Source organism: Orbicella franksi, chromosome 8, assembly GCF_964199315.1.
Source record: "Orbicella franksi chromosome 8, jaOrbFran1.1, whole genome shotgun sequence".
NCBI lineage: Eukaryota > Metazoa > Cnidaria > Anthozoa > Scleractinia > Merulinidae > Orbicella > Orbicella franksi.
This window is the reverse complement of record NC_138152.1, coordinates 6,119,405-6,143,290: the sequence shown is the minus strand read 5'-3', so window position 1 is coordinate 6,143,290 and position 23,886 is coordinate 6,119,405. Positions and strand designations below refer to the sequence as shown.

General features: G+C 40.2%; 2 protein-coding genes across 2 annotated transcripts; one reads left to right on the top strand and one right to left on the bottom strand.

Annotated features, from left to right (window-relative positions):
• Window positions 1-269: 269 nt before the first annotated feature.
• Window positions 270-13,229, bottom strand: LOC145494037 (uncharacterized). Its single transcript, XM_081473499.1, has 6 exons — window positions 12,795-13,229; window positions 12,337-12,451; window positions 10,157-10,319; window positions 9,339-9,387; window positions 7,094-8,645; window positions 270-5,801 (listed from the first exon to the last, which is right to left on the bottom strand). The coding sequence occupies exons 1-6, from the start codon at window positions 13,125-13,127 to the stop codon at window positions 5,386-5,388; spliced, it is 2,628 nt and encodes an 875-aa protein (XP_081329625.1). The 5' UTR covers window positions 13,128-13,229; the 3' UTR covers window positions 270-5,385.
• A 9-nt stretch (window positions 13,230-13,238) lies between these two features.
• On the top strand, window positions 13,239-22,178 carry LOC145494039 (T-complex protein 1 subunit alpha-like). Its single transcript, XM_081473500.1, has 10 exons — window positions 13,239-13,403; window positions 13,473-13,558; window positions 14,456-14,682; window positions 15,207-15,499; window positions 15,650-15,776; window positions 16,216-16,391; window positions 17,145-17,268; window positions 18,703-18,895; window positions 19,312-19,475; window positions 20,331-22,178. Exons 1-10 carry the CDS (start codon window positions 13,322-13,324, stop codon window positions 20,533-20,535), a joined length of 1,677 nt encoding a protein of 558 aa, XP_081329626.1. The 5' UTR covers window positions 13,239-13,321; the 3' UTR covers window positions 20,536-22,178.
• Window positions 22,179-23,886: the final 1,708 nt, after the last annotated feature.

Sequence of the window (23,886 nt, the reverse complement as noted above, 5' to 3'; positions counted from 1 at the left end):
CGGTAGGCCTCACCGTAGAAATAACGTTGCGTTTTAAAATTTACCTGGCGTAGTGTGTTCGGGGCCTAAAGTCATTCTTTTTAAACCCTTCAAGAAGAAAGGATGTGCCTTTCAAACTATTGTAGTTTAAAATATATTTATTCTCACACGGTCCAAAAAATAATAATAATAGTAACAATTATAATAGTATTAACGTTTGACTTGGCCTAGGCGATCTTGGGTGCTTCACAAAATTTCAACGACACAACTTAAAGTAATATTTTAAAAAAGATAAAATCACTCAAGATAATAGGCTTTTTAAAAAAGATAAGTCCTGAGTTTAGATTTAAAAGTACTTAAATCGCCATATGATCGGATGTTATCAGGCACTAGATTATTCCAGAGCTCTGGGCCGGGAACCCCGAAGGCTATAGACCTGTAGGACTTACGATCAAAGAAACTTAATCACTGTATTTTCAGTTGTTTTAATTGGCCACTTACAAATAGTAGTTTACTAAGATAGCAAAAAAAAAGCACCAAAGAGATAATAATAAGCCAAAGGGGAAAAGGATGATAAAGGATGTAGAATAAATATTAACCCAGATTACAAACGACGAAATTGAAAAATTTAGCACGCTTTAACTTTTCAAGGTGCGCAAACCGTGACAGGATTTAAACGTTAAGTAGAAGACGACGGGAGAGTTCTAGACGGTTCGTAATCAGTTCTAGCTGATTGGATCCTCTGTGCCGAAAGGATCCATTGCTTCTATTCTGCTGCGGTTCGTGATCTATGCAAATTTAGGATTGTGAGGTCCTTTGTTTGTAAAGCCATAATTAGGAAGGTGTATGGGCCACGTTGACACACCCTCATAAGCGTAAATGTTTTATTCACGCTCTACAAATAATCACCAAACCATCAAACCAGAAAGATATTTTTACTTTCCAACACGGTTGACGAAGAAATGTTGTGTCGTATGGCCATTTTTTACCACATCACAAAGCGGGTTCTTAATTTTTGTCCCATTAAGCCACCTCGACACACAAAATTCTAATTGCCCATTTTCAATTGTCTTCGACGATTTACATGCTTCAAGTTTCATTGGCCTCTTTCGGAAAAAAAAAAAACAATTATTGCCTCTCGTGTTTCAAATGACAAAGTTAGCAGATCAGGAAAACTGGAAACAGCACACATCAAGAGTTTTTAATTGCGCAATTTTCCTCTTTGGAGGTACAATTATCGTGTATCGATCGGTTTGGCTTTCCAAAATCAGAATTTTTCTGCCGCGGCCTCTTCAAACCTCTCACTATCATTTCAGTACGAAATATTTTTAATATCTAAACACCTTACCTCAAGTCACAGGGGTTACGTTCAAGAAATGCGACACACCGAACACATGTACAAATAAATGTGCCCTCCTAGCAACTTCACACGGGGGATTGCATGCAGAAGATTTATTCACCTTATTAATATTCAGTCACGTTTCATATGACCCATTGAAGTTTCAACTGAATACTGACCAATAATAATCAACGTATTGAGCGTAAATTGCGGGTAATCTTGTCGGAAAAGGCATTACAAAGGGAAGTTATTCACACAAATTATATTTCCACCTCGCTGCTCTAGCCCGGTTTAATATCAGTATTTCCCACTTGACCCTATCCAGTTTTGTGGATTGGTCGTGTTAGGTCAAAAGATCGAGGCTGGTGTCAAGCCACAGCTCACATTTGATCTTCGGAACCAGATCCTACCGATTAAGTAGTTGCTGTAGATTTATCCGGCGTTGATTATTCAAAGAACAAAGTACTTGAAACTGTTGGAAAATCGAAATACGTCACAGAGGCGTTCACAGAACGAATCGTTCGATAACAGTTGTTCAAACGGGCGAGAAGTCACGGTTCGCTGTACACTCTTTACTTATATAAGAATATATTTTATAAGGATGTCGAGGCTGCAATTTGCGCAATTTTAAGAATAAACCCGAGGCCGAGATTTTGAAAAGGATATAAATGTTGTGTGTTAAAAATGTGTAAATACAATACAATTATATGTTTTCAGCTAAACCGTCTAATATTCTTCCTTTCTCTAAACGGCAAACTGACTAGCCAAAAAGCAACAAACATAGCACTAGCCGTATACGCGATGCTAATAACATTACTGCAAGAAGTTATGATCGTCATATCAAGCTCTTTTGCCTATACAGGTTGGCTCGAAAATTACTTCAACACCATCCAGACACCAGATACATTCGAAAACAGAAATGTCATACGCTATCATCTAAGAATATTCCCAAGAATATTTTCAGCCTAAAATCTGCAATAAAATTAAAATATTCCGCCTCGGCCGGAAAAGCAATTGCTGGTTTTCAGTGTCACGCCATTCAAAGTAGATCAAAATAAAAATGAAAACCGTTCAATAGATAAAGTCCAGAATCTGGGAAATGAAAGAAGGAAAATATGCAAAGACTCTCGCCAAGATTCTGGTCACAGCAATTTTACTTATGCAAGATATGCGGAGAAATCTTTTACCCAAATTTATAGAGATTTGTATGGAGACACCATGCTGGTGCCCATCCGTATGGGCACCAACATGGCGGCCGGAAACCAACAGAAACATCTGTCACTGAGTTTTGTTACAAAAGCGTGAATTTATCCCTCGAGGAACTCTATAATACTTTTTTAAGACATGAACTGTTCAGATAGCCAAATTCCCCGAAATAAGTCACTTTTTTAACTATCACGGCCGCTCTCTAGGCCGTCAAATAAATGCCGCGTCACGCAAAATCTTAGAAATTCAAGCGTAGTGTATCACAAAACCAAGAACCCATTCGGAGCGAAAGTTTGTATGGATATTAGTGTTTAGCTGCTTTTATACATCATTAAAGCAAAATCACAGGAAGATCAATATTTTTAATAGTTTGAATTTTAGTGACGTCATGTGAAAACCAGCTATATTCTTATAAAAAAAAGAGTGTACTGACCAAAAGGGTATCTCGACCTTTGGGCAGCTTAGTAGAGGATCTAAATAACGAGAACCTTGAAATGACGGCCACTCAGATTTTTCTCGTTAAGAAGACCAATGACTACTCCAGTTTGAGTCCCTTACATGCTCTTTTTTGTCAAATTTTCTTCTAGCCGTGACCACTCGAACAAAAACCAAATGATCGAATACAATATTAAAGGAGCTGTCACGGTTTGCGCATATTGAAAAGTTTAGCCTCAATTTTTCAAATTCGTCGTTTGTAATCCGTGGAAATCTTCTCCATCCTTAGCCATCCTTGTTCCTTTATGGTTTATCATTATGTCTGTGGTGTTTTTACTATCTTATTAAACTGTTATTTTCAGGTTTCCTACCATTTAAAGGTAATTTCGTATGTGGCCAAAATAACTCAAAATACCGTGAATGAGCCCCTTTAAATAAAATATCCTCTAAAAGAAACGTTTGATGAGTCTGCAAAGGAGAGAAGCTGCTCTTTGTTCTATTAAAAATCGCAGTGAACTAGACTTTTGTTGTATAATTCTGTATTTAAGAAATACACTCACAATTTTCTTTGAGATTGATATCCTATTGAATTCACAGATAATATATAATAGTGCACCGTAGCCCTATTGTATCTACAGATTAGACAAAAAAAAAATAAAACAATATAACAATGCTAATATTACATTTCTGAATATCTACAGGCCGGCAATTTATGCACACGGCCAACGTCTCTTCTTTTACTCTGGTTTATCGTGGCAAAAATTCTTGTGTTTTCCGCAGAGAACTGTTCAATTTACAATTCAGACCTGCTCAGCTTTCGATGCATGAACACCAAGCTTAGCCCTTAAACCTTTCTTTTCTAAACATGATTCATATAAAAATAAAGAGACTAAAATAACACACGGCCTTTTTCCAGGCGTGCAAGCATAGTTTTTCGTCGAACATGTCCACTATTCGAGAATGGACTGGTCACGCCCGTCACGCGTCACGTCAATCATGCGTCTAAGAAAATTTAGCATCCCACCAGGGATATAGGGCTAGCAGTAAAAACTGAAATACTAGCTCTTCTCGCCATGTGAACCGATTTTGTTTTCGCGTGCTTATCTTAGAGACCTTTTTAGTTTAGGCGGTTTGTTGCCCCATTTCAGACCATGTGATGATACCCTTGAGGATTCTTGCTTTGAAATTTTCAAATAGTCGCCTTCTGAAGAAGGAATAATTTTTAGATGGATAAACGAACAATTCCCTAGAGAATATTACGTGGTCTGTAATGGAAAACAATCCGCCTAAGCTAAATAAGACTATTGTGCTTGTGCGCGTGATAAGCCCATTTTATCAGAATACAGGAAACAATAATAATGATCTAACTGAAGTTTAAGACTCTACAACAAACTCGTTCTAGAAAATAAAAACTGGATACGTTTCGGATTAACTTGTTTACAAAGCCTTGTTCAAGATACTATCCCCAGCACTTCAATTACTCTTCATCAAGAGAGAATGAAGGGTGAGATAGTTAATCCCCATATACGCCTTATTCTCAAGGTAATCATCTCTTTCGAGTTATTTTTGATCTGATATCCAGTTCCCCCGTGGATGTCACCGCGCGCGTTGCGTGGATGTTTTCGTGGAGGTTGAAAATGCGTACAAAGCCACATGGACTGTCCACGTGATCAAAGTTCACGTCACATGATTGGCTATTTCTTCTCTCTCCTGGGATTTCTGATAATGATCCAAATTAATTTGGCAGGGATTACCATAGGAATAAGGCCTATATGGGGGATTAACTCTCTCACCCTTTATACTGTCTTATCTACAAAGCCGGTTCATTGACATTTAACATACACGCCACTGGACACGGACAACGAGACTCGACAATATGAGGTACAAGAAACGAGGAACCTCAATCTGTTTGTTAGACTGCAAAAGACTGAAAGATTCCGTATTGACATCTCTTGAGCGTTTTCAAGGTCCAAATTGGTGCTCCAAACGATTGCATAGGAAAAGAACTCATTTGGCAATAGGGAGAAGTTTCATTGTTTGGGAAGACCAGCATGGCCGCCGTAACGTCATGTGAAAACGCTCTATTTTGCCTTTGTTCGTCAGGCGCCACGCGGAGATCCAAAAACAGAAGAACTTTTTGAAGCAAGCTTAAAAATTTCTATTGGGATTAGATGTGGTTGTTTGCGTTGCGTAGCTTTATATAACTTACGCGTCGCACACTGATCTCTCCAAAAAAAATGTAACGATTTGCAAGAAATGACAACTATATAGACTAACAGAAATCTAGCCTGACTTTCGCGATTTATTGGCGGTTGTTCGAAGAGGAGTGTGTGATCAAAGTCTGATTTCCACGCGAGAATATCCGCGGTAAATAACTTGAAAACCTTTGTGACCATAACCCCGCTCACCAGCTCCGCAGCTCTTTATCACACCCAATGTGCATGAGAAATATTCGACGGCTCTTTGCGTTCTTTTCGACGTTCTACTTGCTCATAAAGAAACATTTCTTCATTTTTAACGTTACCATCTACTGCCCCGCTAGAGCTGGTAACCGTAACTGAGACGTTCGCGGGCGCACCACAGATTTCCACGTTCACAGGCCTCCCGCGGCCACCATCCACCTTCGATCTGGGCTCGCGTTCTACAATCTCCGAATAATTATCCTCCGTTGTGCGGACAATCGGACTATTTGGCTTCGCAACCACTTCAACAAGTTCGTAGTGATCGGACGCAGATGACAATCGATTAGACTCGTCTACGGGTACTAATAACTCCATATTTGGAGAACGCTCTCGCTGGGCTACTTCATCGTAGAGATTTTCTCTGTTGTCTATGGACAAATCTGCAATCAAAAGCAAAACGCTCTTAGTTTTGTGCGTTAACTTTTACATGCAAATCACGTACTTGTTTACGACCCAAAGACTGCTTCGTCACTCGATCAGTGTCTACAAACCAAATCAAGCTCAAAAGCTAGCTTGAATAGTTCTTCCCAAGTGTAGAATTCAGATAATTAACTCTTACATGCGTTAGCCCTGAGCGTTAGCCCCAGAAATTAAATTGGGGGCCACCAAACCATGAAAAGACAAATTACTATATACCAAACCAGTGGATAGTGCTTTTCGCGCATTCTGATTGGTTACTCAAACTCGGAATACTGTTTGCTATTCCGAGCTGGCGCGGCGAAGGTCACATTTCGTGCGCGAACTTAAATAAAAGACTTTTTGAAGTCTTCTGAGTCAATTTTTATGGATATTTTATCCTACTGTTTTGGTATATGTACTAAAACAATTATTCCCCTCAGTGTCGGTGGCTAATGGTAGATATTTACCTCTCCGCTTCGCGGCTCGGTAAATATTCACCAATAGCCACCTCCACTGCGGGGAATAATTGTTAATTATTTCGACCTCGATGATTCGAATCGAGGACTTGTGGATCAGATCATCTCTCGACGCCAGACAGAAACAAGTGGTTATGTTATGAACGAGCATCGTAACTACATCTAACTTGCAGCAATCCATAAAAATAAATTTTCTAAGCGTTATATTTCGTATTTTCTATCATTAGTTTCTTCTTCATTAGCCACTGAAAGCAGTGTCCTTAATTGTGCATAGTTAAGTCTTCAGTTACAAAATCAAAATATCAATTCGCCTTACAGATAAACACATAATTCCTTTCAAGTTAACTATGAGAATATGATGCTACATCAAGACAAGACATCCCTGATGAGAGCAACCGATCCGATGTCATAGAAACAGTGCAATTCAAGGTCATTTTAAAATATATGCTGGCTAACTGCTGATCTTCGTCTGTGGGCTTTTCATTTCAGAAATGAAAATGTGTTTCTAGGATGTCCTAGGCTCGATTTCCAGCACTTTCTTGAGTCGTGTCTACGTTCCTCCTTGAAAGGAGAGCGGACTCCTTAGCCTGAAATATCAGCCATCTCCCGCCCGTAGCCTAATACCCGGGCGAGAGGTGCTGCACCCGGGGTCAAGCTGAAGGCGGGAGATGACTGACAACTCAGGCTACGGGCTCTTTTCCGGGCCGGCAGCTGGTAATCAGACCTAGGCTGTCTTGGTCAAAAAAACAACACAAATCACGTCGTGATTGAAAAGGAAATGTCCGAATCATACTAACCCGCAGTTCTTCCCATTTCAATCTGAACTTGCCTCGACGACACATACGCAGGGGGAAGGGGAGGTGGAATATCCAAGTCTCTGGCTTCCTCCTCGTGGGTTTCTTCGCCTTCGGTATTTCGCCGCCACCTCGTTTTCTTACTGAGGTCCACTTCCGCGTAAGTGTAGTCAAATGGAGCTGATGCAGCCTCGCCTTTTACTTGTGTAACCTCGCCTTTCGTTGTCCGCACCACATGCACCGTATTGGGGCGCTTGGGTAACTCGTTCTCAGGTCGCCGCAACACTACTGCATCGCTCTGCGCCCGTTTGCGATCACTTGAGTCCGTGTTTGTCCCATCCTGATTCATCAAACGCAACACCTCTTCTTTATCCACGGCCGAATACTTGTGGTTTGTATCGAGATTTTCTTGTGTGTTTTCCACATCTTCATACAGTTCGGAATTTTCTGGATAAAGCTCCTCTTCGTCTCCATTAGGTTCCGAGTTTTCTGCCTTCTCTCGGTGTTGTAATGTTCCTATTCTTGAATAAGGATCTTCTTCAGTTACATCCTCATTTGCGACTACTTCCTCGTTCTTGCCCTTTTCATTTCCAGTTGTTTCAACTTCAGCGTACAAGTCATCCCCAGTCTCTCTCGTCTGAGCATCATCAACAACTTCGTAAAGGTCACTCGTTCGAGCACCAGCGTCGATCCCATCAAGTGAGTCGTAATCAAGCGAAGGTAGCCGAGGTTTTCCCACACTTTCTTGGACTGCATCGTAGGTATCATATTTTGGTGGGTCGGTAGCTTTGACCCTTTCCATCGATTTAGTTTTTCTCATGTCGACCGGCTCGTAGGCATTGTCTTCGGCTCCTTCTGGGGCGGAAAATTGTCTTTGAGGGACAGGCCGTGTTGGGAGGGCAGGACTGGAGCTATCTGGCGGGAGCGGAAGTTCCCTGACGTGGCGCTCCAAAGTTGGGGTTACCTCTCGAGGTCTTTCAGAGTGTTCATCTTGTAATGTAGTCTTTTGGTCTTTATCACTATCAGTGGAGCTTGTTCTTCGCTTTGTTTTCCCGGGCTTTGTCTTCAGTTCTTTCTTTGATCGTCTGTTTTTGTTTTCCTCGTCTTGAAACACCGCATCGGAAGTTCTATCCACAGATCGAGCTGTCCCAGAAGTATTACTAGTTTTAGCTGAGGGTTTTCGCTTCCAGAACCTGGTTTTATGTTCTTCATTGTCACTGTCACTTCCGTGTTTCTTTTTCGAACTCCCTGCTGTCAACGCCCGGCTTATTTCATGTCCGGATTCTGCCTCGGGCTGTGTACCGTTCGCTTGTACAGACTGAGTGTTACTTGACAACCCGGTCTCCATGGTAACTGGCGGTCCGTGCTGCGTGCTGCTCGGCGGCCCGGGGGGCTGCACACTACTCGGCGGTGGCTCGTAGTGAGTAGTGGTGGTCCGCGGCTTGTGGTTGTCTGCCTGTAAAGAATCTCCATCGATCTTCTCCGCGGTCTCCATTACAACATCTTCAGACTCGAGGAAGGTTTTTTGGTCAACTTGTTGTTCTTCTGGTGTTATCTATAAATAATTTAAAAACAAGTGAGATATTCTACAAATTTACCATATCTTATTACAGTGGAACCTCGATATAACGGAGCGCCAAAGGACTGGCAAAATATGTGCGCTGTAACGAGGTTTCGTTATATCGGGGTTCTTTTCCACATATTTTACTATTACTGAGGCAAAAAATACCGTTCGTTATACCGAGGACTTCGGGAAACAGAGGTTCGTGAAATCGAGGTTCCACTGTATACCGCCAGCTTGGAGAGGGGCGAGACGAACCAGATACCGCGGTGTGATCGGCTTGTACCCAAGAAGGCAAGCTCGGGATTGCCCGTTGTATCCCGCAAGTAAACGCTTCTGTATGCCACTCAAAAAAATCGTTTATTAACCAAGCTTGTTTGGTCAAGATGGCTTAAAACTTATTATAGGCCTCGCTCTTGTTTTGATTTTCTAAGGTATGGAGCTCCACTTGCGTGCCTTCGGCATGCAGGAGTTCCGCTATAAGCCCCTCCGTTCATAAGCCGATCTAAAAGCCCTTACAAAGTCGGATAAGCCCAGCACTTGTAAGCGGCAGTTTACGATACTCCAAATAAAGGGAAATTCTATTTTTCTGAAATTAAATATTCAAACAAAGACGTCTGTTCACTGAACACCTAGGAGTCTTGACAATGACAAAAACAACAACAAATAATAATAATCATTGTTTACCGTGCGTTGGCTTTCACGTTTATGACAACCAACAAGTTCAGGTCTGGATCTGCAAGTAAGTAAAGAAATTACTGTAAATAGAAAAGCGCACTTGGAATGGGTTTCCATGGCAACCACAAAAAGATAGCTATTTTATGAACATTTAGGTCATGTACCCTTACTAATTACATAGCTGCCCATGTTTTGTGTTCTGTTGTCCCTAATAAGATGCAACAAAACAAAATTCCAATACCTTCAGTAATTTTTAAAAAAAACCATTCTCTCATTAGTGGGACCTCTTGTCAACTACCACACACTACCTTACCTTTATCAAAATCTACTTTAAAAGGTTTATGGAAGGTTTCATAGCAGAATGTCTTGTTTAAGGATTCCCAGGGAAGGACTACCATTTTAATGGGGAAGGGATGCTCACCAGAAAAGTTGAATTAATCCCCTTAAGACCAATCTGGGCTGGTAAAGTACCACTAAAAAGGAAAAGCACCTTAAAGCCAATTGGTAGATAGCTCTGTGCTGAACCCCAGTTTCTGTAGCATAAGGCAGCTAGGAGCATTACCATCCCCATCCCCCCCTGGATGGGATGCTATTCCATCACATGTTAATGCTCCCCAGGATACCGTAAGGTGTTCCCCAACAATTATTTGTTAAGTACCCACTTAAACTTCTAGTTGAAGAGAGGCACTTTGAGAGTTAAGCATCTTTACCACTTTAATTTGTCTAAAGATGACGCAATCTTACAGATTTCACTTCAGATGTATCTACACCATCAACAGAACTTGCAAGAGTGTATTTCATTATCTACTTCAAAAACTTAAACTTACACTGATTCGTCATCTTTGGTGTTCTTACAATCAGTGCAAAGGCTACCAGCTATTATAAGCATCACAGCTCCTGCTACCAACAGGAAAATCGGCTTCAAGGAAATGCCATCCTTAGTAACTAGGTCGTCAATGCTTAATAAACTCCTGCGCATGCGTGATGTACCTGAAATCAACAATTAAATGTTGTTAACAATAAAACAGACGGTGACTCCTTACTAATTCCTTTGTGCGGCTCCAGACCAAGAGGTGTAGGTACAACATATTCTAAGTCATTACGTGTTTGCAATATTAAAAAAAAAAAAAAAGAAAAAAGAAATTTCCATGTACCCACCCCAAGGATTCAGTTATAGGAAATTCCAAAGGGGAGAGGGTTATCAAGGGCAAAATCTATAAAGGAAAGTATACATGTACAAAATTTGAATTTTGATCATGGGGGGGGGGGGGGGGGGACAGGGGGGGCGGGGGTCAAATAAAAAAAAACCTCTGTTCGAAGGGTAGCATGGATATTTTTTGGAACAGAGTTGCACATTATTTATGATAAACTGACAATTAGATCACGAGTTTGAGTTTTCTAGTCTTTCTATATGACAGCTGAAATGGAGGGCAATTATTATCATATTGTTTTAATCAGGAGGATTCCACCTAAATTCCCTCATGATCCTGAGTAGTGATTTTCAGTTTTTCCATTACAAAATTGTGTGCCGACTCAACTGCCATCTAAAACTTGCAGCTATGTATTTCATCATCAGTTTCATAAAAATTATTCATGTGTTAAAGATTGAGAAAGAGCGGCAAAAAGAAAACAAGACGCCTGAGTGGAGGGGAAATACTCCCGTATATGGGCTAATGATGGGTATCAGTACTGCTGTGAAGGGTATGGTTTTCAGGTAGTTTAGGCTGGGATAGGGTAAAGAAATCAGCCAGATTTGATCTAGAATAGAGTACAATTTATATAATAGGAATTGAAACTGGAAGTGAGAACTTTACATTGGCAGAATGACAGCGAATCAGCAACTTTGTTGACATATTGTTTTCCATTGAAAACACGACGCGGTTGTAGTGAAAATAATTAACTGTCAGTACGCAGCTGGAAATAAAAAGTGTATCTATAATAAATTGTTCTTCGCAAATTAACAGGCTTGTCAATGAATTATTCATTCACTACTTTTGCGTGTGACTGTTCCTGGGCAACTGAAAAGATTGAATATCCAAAGAACGGCACTTTTGCAACGCTTTTGCCTCCGGGTTTTCCAAAACGCCAAGATTTTGATTGTATGTCAAAGTGGATCAAGGACTTTTTACACCTGGATTTTTACATCATAATGCCACCCCGACTAGGAGAAAAAAAAGTAAGTGTTTGTTGGTGGTTTAGTTAGCATATGTTGGACTAAGATAGTGATAGAGTTTTTGAATGCCAGAAAATAGCTAATCTGGGATAGGGTAGGGGTTTTTGGTGCCCAGTCTAGAATAGTGTTGCAAAATCAAGCTGATCATGGTCTAGTATAGGGTAAGGGTTTTGACGTTGTCCCAGTAGCACACCCAACCCAAAGATTTACGGAGTATCCCCCCACGACAAGATGCCTGCTGTCTAGAAACGCTTTGTTGACTATACGCATGTGGATGGGATATATAAACAGTCACTGTTGAACACCATTAAGAACATTAAGCCGAATTGGGACACAGCTTACAAAAGTAAAATAGTTGTCATTCATTGATGGAAACTCTTGAAGATGATTTCCAGTCCATACTGCACAGTCTCAGCACCCTAATGTTTATAAACATTATACCATTATAAATCTCACTCAACGGAATGCAAATCAATGTTATTCGTTACGAACCACATGCCTTATCTTTGAGGCCTTTCAAATTCTTTTTCCAACAGCTTCATTGATTTTTACTGCTGTGAAGTTGTTTCATCAAGTGATATGAGAGAGAACAAAGCATAAAGCTTTGGCATCCATAATAGCGGTCGACATGAAACTTTGAATTTACTTCATGTAAGTAGTTGCAAAATGTTTACATTTCATGATTTTACCTGAAACAAAACAAAAAACGTCAACAAACTCTGGAGAGTGCGCAGTACGGACTGGAAATCATCTTCAAAGCAATTTAATGGGCCACTTTACACACGTTGCATATGTTTCAGCAAGCTACATTAAAAATAAAAATTAAAAGCTTACCTTTCTCATTAGATAGAAACCGAATGCAATTTAACTTCCGGCTGGGACATACGATCCTTACAATGGAATTTACATTGGATTCTAACCACCCTTTTGTCTCTTTGTTGACAAAAATCTAACCAATGTAAAATAAATGAAGAGTTTTTCAGTTAGCATGTCACTATGAAAAACGAACAATAAATGCAATAAGTAGCGATAAGCATTCCTAGCGAGTTATTTAAATCAGATCCATTTTATTACCTTCATTAAACAAGCCCGAGGGCATAAGCTTATATCATATGTGGTCCTCTGATCTATTTACGAATGAGTGCTCGCATTAATTAGCCTGCTTAACAATAAACATTGCCCAATACAAATCATATCGACCCCAATCGTTGAAAGCTAATTTAGGAGTACTTTCATCTGACAAAAAAGCAATTATTAATCTCATTGATAAATTTTATTATTTCCCTATATACCTTGAACAGTTTGGCATTCTCTCTTGTCAATTGAACTTCAAGTTTATCCAATGATCTTTTATTTCCTGGAGGCACGCTGAGTCCAGTTGCGTCGTGCCAGAACTCCATATTGCAGTTAGTACTATTGGCAAGGACAGAACTTGCATCTCGATAGACAACCTCAAAAGCAATATGAGAGCGTTCTGCTTCGGCTCCGATCGCCCTGAAATTGAAGCCGCACAGCCCACTTCCGCCAAACTTATCCACTGGCATTCCAGAAACAACCGATCTTTGTGCATTTTCGGCGACGAAAATGATTCCCAAGATCAGCCAACCAAGCTGGAAGCACGTCATGTTTTCGTATACCTAATCAAAGGCGATTTTAATGCGGTTATGTAGAATAAACCGCTCGATCTTTGTTGGAATGAGCTCAGCCATCTTACCTTTTGTTTTGGACTGGCCTTTTCGATGTGCCCTGGTAACTAGTCGGCACTCCCACTATCCATGATGCCTTGCGGCTGTTCAACACATGCTCGAAGTTTTTCAAAATGTCTTCTGCACCAAGTTCTGCTGAGTTACTGCACGTTGGTGGCGAACGAACCACTGGAGAAAACATAAGGACGCAGAATGGTAAGGCAGAACGAAAGATATTGAATGAATCTCTACCCTGATTGAATTATTGTGTGATTTTATCTACAGTTACCGCGGTGACAGCCATCGCAAACATTGTCAAAAGTTCCTTAGGTCCTGTGGGATTGGACAAAATGTTAGTGGATGATATCGGGGTGAGTTTTGATGTCTCTGGAGTTTTTTGTGGGTCGAAATTTTGAAATTTCTGGAGAGCTATCTAGTTTTAAAATATCTAAAATGCTCCTTAGACTTACAGCAGTGTTGATTCGCTTCAGAAGCTCGACTTTGATCTAGTGAATTGAAATTCGCCGGTATCACATGGTTTTAATTTCCACTGCTATGAGTCCATTCACAAAAAGTAACTTGACAGAAAGTCCTACTTTACTCAAGGTTCACAGTCATTTTAAAAACAAAAAAATATTGAAAAGGCCTGGATGAAGTAACCAGAAACTCAATTTATTTTATTTAGTACACAAAGTACAAATACTGTACTGGTTCATGTCATGTAGTATTACCCGTAAGCACACTGTACTGGACAAAAAGTAAAACATATAGCATTGCAGATGTTTTATCTTGTCACGAGAGCATTTATAAGATGAAACATCTTAATAATATTACACGATTTTATGTTCTATCGAGTTCATAATGTGCATATCCAGAAAGTATCCCTACCTACCCCACAGAAGGGATTTTTTTCCCAACCCCCCCCCCCCACCCCCCTCCACCCCTCTGGAAATTCCAATCCCTTCTGTTGGGGGGAGTATGGATATTTTCTGGAACAGCACAATAGTAAGTTAACATTAGTATTGCCACTTGCAAGACATCACGTGGTTGTTACAGATATTAGTTATATTTTTGGGAGAAGGTAAGTTGTGTTTGTCTGATGGTGGGATTCAGAGGTTTATGTACTACTTGCAAAATGTGCCGTTTCTACACTTTGTAGGTGTCATTAATTTTCTCTAATATTTTTTGGTTGATTTTCTTAGTCTGTTTTGGGGATTGAAAAACTCCTTTGACACCACCCCCTGCTTATAAAAACATTTTTTTTTTAGGATGTCACTGTGACAAATGATGGAGCAACAATACTGAAGTTGCTGGAAGTGGAACATCCTGCTGCTAAGGTTCTTTGTGAGCTGGCTGATCTTCAGGACCAGGAAGTTGGAGACGGAACAACGTCAGTCGTGATTCTTGCTGCAGAGTTTTTGAGAGGTGCCAATGAACTTGTGAGGCAGAAGATTCACCCTACATCCATCATTAGTGGCTACAGATTAGCATGCAAGTAAGTATGCATTGCTGGGTCTCGTACAAGGTGATACTTGAGTTTGGAAAAAGCTATTTACTAAGTTTTGGTTGAGGATTAAGTTTTACTTTTTGAGCTCTTAAAAGGTGTAACAGTAAGGGTTCTTGCAATCTCTTTTAGAAAATAGACCAATGAAAATATTCACGCTTATTGGTTAAAAATTGTGTTTCTATGACTCGATAGAAAGACAGAAAAGTTGTCTTAGTCATGTTGTTTGTTGTTTTCTTCAGGCTGTTTCCTAAACAAGATAGCACACATTTTTGTTGTGTTTTTATCATGTTATAGGTTGAAGCACTTGTGAAAGTCTGGGAGAACTCGAAAAACCTGTGGAACACTCACCTATTGGCTTGTGTTCCCACAGCATTTCTTGTTTTCCCAAACTTCCACTTGTGTTTCTATTTATAAGTCTGTGGAAACACAGGAAATGTTCTCTACTTTCTTTTTTAATTAAAGCATTTCTTGTTTAAATGTTTCATGTATGATTTACTGTTTTTTTTCATCAGGGAAGCTTGCAAGTACATCCAAGAACACTTAACAATCAATGTTGACGAGCTTGGAAAAGAAAGTATCATTAATGTGGCTAAGACATCAATGTCCTCAAAGCTGATTGGCCAGGTATCGGATTTCTTTAGTGAGATGGTGGTCGATGCTGTTATGGCTGTCAAACGTGCGGGAAACAAGGGTGAAGCGAAATATCCAATCAAGGCTATTAATGTGCTAAAGGCACATGGTGGCAGCTTGAAGGAGAGTGTTCTTGTTGATGGCTATGCTCTGAACTGTACCATAGCTTCTCAAGGTAAAGTGTAAAGTGTGTTATTAAAATTTTTCTTCAGTTTCACATTAATATTTGTTTTCCTTCAAAATGCTACAATCTGGAACTGTGTTTGAACATTGAAATGGTTTGTCATTTTTTTTTTTTATTTAGTTAATCTTCTCTATTTTGCAGCTATGCCAAAACGGGTAGAAAATGCCAGAATTGCCTGTCTGGATTTCAGTCTTCAAAAGGCCAAAATGCACCTTGGAGTGAGTGTTGTAGTGGAAGATCCTGAACAGCTGGAAGCCATTAGAAAAAGGTAAGGTTAAAGGTAAAGTCTGCATGCAAGCCATGTAACCCATATCATCAGGTCAGGCATCTTATCTCTGGTTTCTCTGTAGCATTAGGTCACTAGGAGTATTTCTACCCCACTCCTCACCCCTGCATGTGATGCTAGTCCATCACAAGGTTACCCCCCAGCATTAAATTCGCCTGTACGCATTTATACACCTGGGTGGAGAGAGGCACTGTGAGAGTTGAGTGTCTTGCCCAAGAACACAACACAATGTCCCTGGCCAGGACAGCTCTATCTCAAAAGCACTAACTCTGAAGCCATGGCAGATGGCAACTCTTATTCCTTAACCAAACTGACTAGATAACATTTTCTAGACTTGGTTAGAGGAAGAGAAGGGAATTGGGTTTACAATGCAGTTTATGTAATATAGGCAGTGATACAATGTGCTTTATATCATATACAGGGAGGCAGATATCACTAAAGAGCGAATACAAAAGGTTTTAGGAGCTGGAGCCAATGTTGTGTTAGTCAGTGGCGGCATTGATGATCTCTGCCTCAAATATTTTGTGGAAGCTGGTGCTATGGGCGTGAGAAGATGTAAAAAGGCTGACCTCAAGAGAATTGCAAGAGCCACTGGAGGTAAGCTGACTCGGCAGAAAAACTCCCTGGACAACCATTACTATTTTTTGTTACGCTCTTTGGTTATCTTTGATTTAAAGTGCCCACATATAGGGTTGCAGTTACATGCTGCAGCAGCATGTAGCTGGGAGCAGCAAGAATTTGTACTGTTCATATGAGTTGATATTGCATCCCTCAAAATTTTGTCCCCACAACATGTCCCTGAATATGCAGTGTGGTTTAGATTGCTGTTCAACTTGTGGGACAAAATTAATGTACCTCTAAACCTGCTTAAACACAGGACTTGAAGTATTAGCACCCAAGGGGACATGCCACTGCAACATGTCCCAGCTACAGTTTCTTGCATGTGCTCAACTTAGTTCTCATCTTGATCCTGCTGCTGCATATAACTCATGTGAGTCCCTGCACTGCCCCCCCCCCCCCCCCTCCAGCAAACAAAGGAAGTCATGTCTGATAGCATGGAGCTAGTGGACTTTGCAGACGGACTAGTGGACTCTGTTTGGGCAAGTAAACTTTTTTTAAAAAACTTTGGGGAAAATTCAAATTACAAAACTACTGTAAGAGATGGATTTTCAGGGGCTAGTGAGAATGACTTTTGGTCTAGTGCACAGTGAGGTATGGCTTGGCCACATGGCCAGCCAGAAAACTAGTTTTCTTTGCACCCTGCATGCAGCTCCCTTGCGTCCTGGTATGTGCAGCCATGTTGTTGATTTTTTTATTTCCTAATTTGGTGTTTGGTTTGTTGTTCTGCAGCAACAATGGCATTGACGTTGGCAAATCTTGAAGGTGAAGAGAGTTTTGATGCCAGTATGCTGGGCCAGGCAGATGAAGTGGTGCAAGAACGCATCTGTGATGATGAGTTGATTGTCATCAAACGGTAAGTTGATGAGATTCTGTACATGTTATTACTGTGTTCCTCTTATTTAGCAGCAGCAAGTAGCCATTATCTTTGATGTCACTGGGTTGAAAAAATACAATAAAATAATAATATTGTAAAAAAATGTCACAGTTTTTTTTTTTTTCGTTTTCTTTTTTTTTTGCATTTGACTAAGTCAATCCTCCGTAAGAAAAAAAGATGTTGACTGGTACATTGTGCAGTACCAGAAAATATCCATACTACCCCCCCCCCCCCCCCCCCACACACACACACAGAAGGGATTGTAATTTCCTGGGGGTGGGGGTTCTTTAAGGCCATAAAATTTAAAGAAATGTATCAAGTGTAAATGAAATTTCCAGAGGGGTGGAGGGGTCTTGCAAAAAATCCCTTCTGTGGGGTGGGTATGGATATTTTCTGGAATACACATGTAGCCATGATTCTTACTGGAGCATGAAAACCCCAAAAAAGCACCCCATTACAAATGACCAGAACAGTTGTAAAATTGTCAAATGTAGAATACACAATTTCATTAGCACAAGGAAATTATGGCAAAAATATGGCTTTTCTTCTACCTAGTGGGTTGTGTTAGGTTTGCAAGGTATTGTGGTAAAGTGTACAGCCACCAACGTTTTTCCTATGGAGGTTGAATAACACTCTCTCAGTATTGACGTTATTTTTGCAAGTCAAGGCACAAAGTGCTCTTCTAGCTCTTTCCTTTAGTAATCTGTCCTTCTACTCCCATGTTTTTTTATGTTCACTCAAACGAGATGGAGGCTAACTCGATAACCTTGCTGTTCTGTTAGCCTCCATGCACAAACCATATACCATTGTGACCTTTAATTGTTATAAATGCTTTTTTTTTTTTTTTTTCTTTTTTTATGCTAATATTGTAATTTCAAAATGTAAGTGCAAAATATAGTAAAGTTGAAGTTGAAGTTGATTTGATCCTTTGAAATACTTACTGGTGAATGAAAAAATAACAATCATCACCTGAAGGAAAACAGTTTTTCAAGGTCATAGTAATGTACTCTTTCATCACAAGAGTTCATTTATTGGCGAACTTAGATTTCTACTTAAAATTACCAAAAATAGATTAAACAAACCTTTACAGGCCTGCCTTCTTTTGTGAAGGAGTTGTCGATGCCTTATTTCTCCATACAATGGCGATACAGTTTTAAGCAGACAAAAAACAAGTAATGAGAATAGGGATAGCCATCAGCCGAGGGATATACATAAAATATTGTCTCCAATCTCGTAAATATCTCACAATTTGCTTAGACTGAATGAAACTTCTAGTTTCACACTGAAAGACTGTCATATTCACCCCTACATGTCATTAAGTTTGCTGAATTTTGGCCTTTTTCTAAATAAAAACGAACTTATGCCATTGTACTTCACTTCTTTCATTGTTGACATTTTCTTTATTTTTTGTAGACCAAAAGCACGTTCAGCTTCTTCCATAATCCTAAGAGGTGCAAATGACTTCATGTTAGACGAAATGGAGCGTTCCATGCACGATGCTATCTGTGTGGTAAAGAGAGTGCTTGAGTCCAAGACTGTTGTCCCAGGGGGTGGGGCTGTGGAAGCTGCTTTGTCGATTTATTTGGAGAACTTTGCTACCTCCCTCGTAAGTGTATTTTTTAAAATTTATTTTTTATTTGTCGGTTTTGTTCCCTAACACTAGAGAACTCAAGCAATGACGACGGCAAACCAAGGACAATGCCTGTTAAAAAAATGAATTTATATTTTACCTTCGAGTTTTGCAGTTGTCTAGATCTGTCCTGTGCGCCTATTGCCCTCAGAACTTGCTCAAGCTAAATATGTAATGCCAGCGTTCAATTCCAAATGGAAATACAAAAAATTAGCCGCCGTCATTCGCGTTCTTCAAAATACTCAGAACTTAGTCATTTCATGTTGTTTTTGTGCAGAGGACGGCAAAGAAATGTACAAAGATTACTAACACACGTGCACAGCCATTGTTCTACTCATCAAACCCTCGCCGTCGTGGTTTCCTAAAGCTCTCTATTTTATTTTCATCACCAGGGATCTAGAGAACAGTTGGCCATTGCTGAATTCGCCAATTCGTTGCTTGTCATCCCTAAAACTCTGGCAGTGAACGCAGCTCAGGATTCAGCCGACCTTGTGGCAAAACTCCGCGCGTATCACAACACGTCACAAATCAACACTGAGAGGTCTTCTCTCAAATGGTATGTAACTTCCGCGTTGAGTGGCAAAGTGTCACACTGGCCGGGTTTCACAGAACTTAAAAAATTAGAACTACCGTGTAAAGCGTAATAAACACGTGAAAGAACTGCTGGATAGGTTTCAATTGAATGGTCACATACTAGGGTTTCATCCACAGACTGAAAGGTTGGAACAACCTTGTACAGCATAATAAACAGCACCACATGAAAGTACTGCCCAATAGCTTTCATTTGAATGGTAACACAACTAGAGTTTCATCCGTAGACTTCAAATTTAGAAGCACTTTGCAACCATTAGATGGCACTGACAGTTTTCAAACGTTTCTATAGTAAGTAAATTTAGAACTAAAGGCCTGTCCAAACGGGAAATGTTTGGCGACCAAACCCCATCAAACATTGTTTGGTGACCAAACATTTTACCGTTTGGCCACCTTGTTTGGTGCTGTTTGATCGTGTTTGATTGTGTTTGGTCGTGTTTGAAAAAATTTGAAGGCCATCAAACATTCGCTCAAACAACTTGAAACATTTCTTTTGCTCTCGTGTTTGATGGGCGATGTTTTGTTCGTTTGGACAGTCGTATCAAACATGTTTGGCGCGTACATGTGTCCCACGCTTGCTCAGCGGCTTGCATCCACAGTTTGATCTATGTTTGATCACACAAGTTCAAACCGTTTGGCCACTCACTTCAACATCAGCATGTTTGGTCACCAAACAATGTTTGATGATGTTTGGTCGCCAAACATTTACCGTTTGGACAGGTCTTAAACCGGTAAGAATTATTTATAACGTCACATGCGAGACTCCAGTTTCATTTTCTAGAGGCTTTCCGTTCACAGTAGAGTTTTTCTGCTTCTCCAGGATCGGCTTGGATCTGATCGAGGGCAAAGTTCGTGACAACAAGAAGGCGGGTGTTCTAGAACCATGCATCAGTAAAATCAAGTGCCTAAAATTCGCCACAGAAGCAGCGATCACAATACTTCGGATAGATGACATGATCAAGTTGAGCCCAGAGAAAAAAGAAGAAAGTGCTTACGGGCAAGCTATGCAGCGCGGGGAACTGTAGACAAATTTATGCGAGACAAGGACTTTATTATTTGCGATTCCTTAATATGATGGACCGTGAGAGAGTGAAGATGGTCTCTTCAGTCCTTTGTCGCCCCATGGCTGAGTCGTAGACAAAGCTGGACGTTGTTAACAGTCTTGATAGTATTTCTGTTGGGTTTTCTTTTTGTTGGGTTTCCAATCTCTTCAGCCAATCAAAGGCCCTACAAGCGTTCAATTTATCGTCACGTGACTCGCTTTTGATTGGCCGGTCAACTGGAGAGTCAACAAGAAGGTCATGTCAAATGTCAGTAAAGCTTATCGAGTATTAAAGATCACCTCAACGCTTCTTACTGCAGCGTCTGTTCAGTGTAATGCGGAGAAACTATTCGCCCTGTGTACTAACTGCTAACCTGTGAGTAAATAGGGAGTTTAAGAAAACCACGACGGTCACGGCAACGGGAACGTCGCTAAACAAAAGGTTTAATGAGCAGAACAATGGCTGTGCACGTGCATTATAATTCTTGGTACATTTCTTTGCTGTCCTCTGCAAAACAACAACGTGAAATGACCAAATTCTGCGTTGTCTGGAGAACGTGAACGACAACGGCTAATTTTTTAAATTTATATTCCGAATTAAACTCTGTGTTCCATATTCAGTTACGAGGTAATTTTGACAGTGTGAAGCAAACTAAATGACTGTAGGGTATCGCGAGATTCGTAGGTAAAATATAAGTTCATTTTTTAACCGACGTTGTCCTTTGCGTCGCCGTCGTGGTTTCTTAAGCTCCCTAATCTCTCCAGTGGACAGAAGACTGAAAGCATCTGTAGCGCGAAATAAAGGAATTTACAACGGTCAAACATCTTGACTCCTGTCCTTTCTGTATATTTATGTGTATCTGGAAAACTTTTAAAGCAGACTCATTTTTGAGAGAGCTGCTTTTATTCGGTCTCAAGTTTTTTCAATTCCCAAAACGCTCTTAGTACTTCCTTTCGTGCGACATGGAGATCCTACACCCGCTACTCCCCAGGATTGAAAGTATGACCCCATGCACCCCCACCCTGCGCGCGCGCTCCACGTCCCACTTGATAACTAAGAGAAGCAATTTCCAGCGTCTCCAAATAGTAATTCCGCGAAAGTTACGGTCTGATCAAGGTACAAGGGCGTAATGAGCTCGTACATTTTGTAAAATTTTGAACCGCGTTACGCAAAAGGTAATCGCTACATGAGGCTCAATTAACCGTGCCACGCCCTTACAACATTTAGAACTTATATTTTGTACCTCAATCAAAAACTGAAACGCTTAATGATTATGATGCAAATGTTGTAAACAAAGATTCCACTATTTGGAACTTCTTAAATCCGTGGGAAATTACCAGGCCATGCATGTATTTACGACGTTGCTTACTTCAAGAATCTAAATGCATGCGCTAACTGCAATCTGAAACAAGGCGCAAGGCTTGTTTACACTACACAACTGTTTCGGATTTTGTCAAGATTTTGCTTTGATCAGGTGCAACAGTAGCTTTGCCTTCCAATTGATAGGTGATGAATTCAGCAAACACTGTCTGCTTCTTCGCAAACCTCTAAGAGACCTTAACTTCTGAGACTCATGAACAGGGACCAATCAAGTTTGTAGAAACATGACGTCAAATGCACAAGGGCTAATAACGTTTTAGTATATTCTCAGCTCCGACTATTGCATTTCTAGCTCTCTGATTGGCTCAAAAACTCCGACTATGAGCCATTAGTCGGAGTTTTACCTTATATGGAAAACAGTGCGCCAAGTTTCAAAATTTTCCGCTCTGTAAAATTGTTGAAATAAAAATCGGCGGCAAAAACCCGATTAAGAATATACTAAAACAATTATTCCATTCGACCTTGTTGGATATGAAGTGATCATAACCAACTCGCGCTACGCGCTCGTTGGTTATTTATCACTTCATATCCAACGCGGTTTCATGGAATAATTGTTAAATAATTAAAATCCGCGATGTACTGAACCGATAGCACTTGGATTCTCACTGACACAGTCAATTTGCCGTCGCAATTATTTGAAGAGCTACCTTTTTCCCTCGTTGTATGAAGTAATTTTTCGTCGTTGTTTGCAGAGAAAGCATTCTGGAACGGTGAGATATTTTTCGACGGCTATCGCACGGAAAAGCTTCCCAGTTGGATCTTCTAAAGAATCTCATAAACGAAGGATATATAGACTGTAGTTTGTAACGCGGGGTTCCCAGCTTGTACAGAAGAAGAAAAGCACGTAAAGACTCGCCTTGCATGTTTGTCATTCTGGCGACTATTCTTCTAATTGCTAGAAAAGGAAGAAGGTTTTGTTCACTGTGTATCTGTTTTCTGCAGTCACACTGAAAAGAGTATGGAATTATAAAAAGATCTCATTTGTGTATTTGCTTTTCGATTACACTTCGCGGATTACACTCCCCCATAGCTAACGGCCGCATAAAGTAGGTCAAACTGAGAACTTCGTACACCAAGTTAAAAATTTAAAGAAATAATCTACCTCAGGCCGGTACGGTTACATTTTCAATTTATTTTAATCTTACTTACTACAGAAATATGCAAATCAAAATGTACTGTATCTTTGAAACAGGTATTAAAGTAGCCTAGCCGTATTTACCTCTTATTAACTGAGTAGGAGGTCTGTATGGGAGAATCTTGACCGAGGTCGTGAGTACAGACCGAACGCAGTGAGGTTTGCACACACGACCGAGGTCAAGATTCTCCCATTCAGACCGACTAAGCTCGGTTAATAAGATGCTTATTATATGGTAAGCAAGAGAAATTTAATTCGTTTAGTGTAACTGGTTTGTACTAGCCGACATTTTGCTTGCGAACGGCGATGAGCTGAACATATTCTGCCGAGGTCTGCTCGTCCTCCTTACTTTTCTTTTCTTTTGTTATCACACTTTTTTGCATTGCCATAAATAAATATTGTTAGAAGAAAATAGTCAACATTTTTACATTAAAGTTTGCAACTTTTCCACCGCAAAACATTACCGGTCTAGATGCCGGTCTAGATGGGAAACTAGACCGCTTTCAATATCGATTTCAGCCAATCAAATTCTTGAATTCGGTAGTTCCCAGTCCTTGCATTGTGAGACAGCCATAAAATAATATTGGATAAAAATACTTTGTAAGTAAATTAGTTTTTTAGGAGACATAGCAGCTGAAATAACTAAATATAGAAAGTCAAGGATATTGCTTTGGACATCGTCAACATTATGGTGCTACTCGGCAATACGATTCACTATGAATGTAAACAAAGCGCATTGACAATTACTTTAAATTTAACTGAATTTAATAGAGTTTTCTGCAAAAGGATTGCCGAAGTTATATGCTTAGAAGACCTTA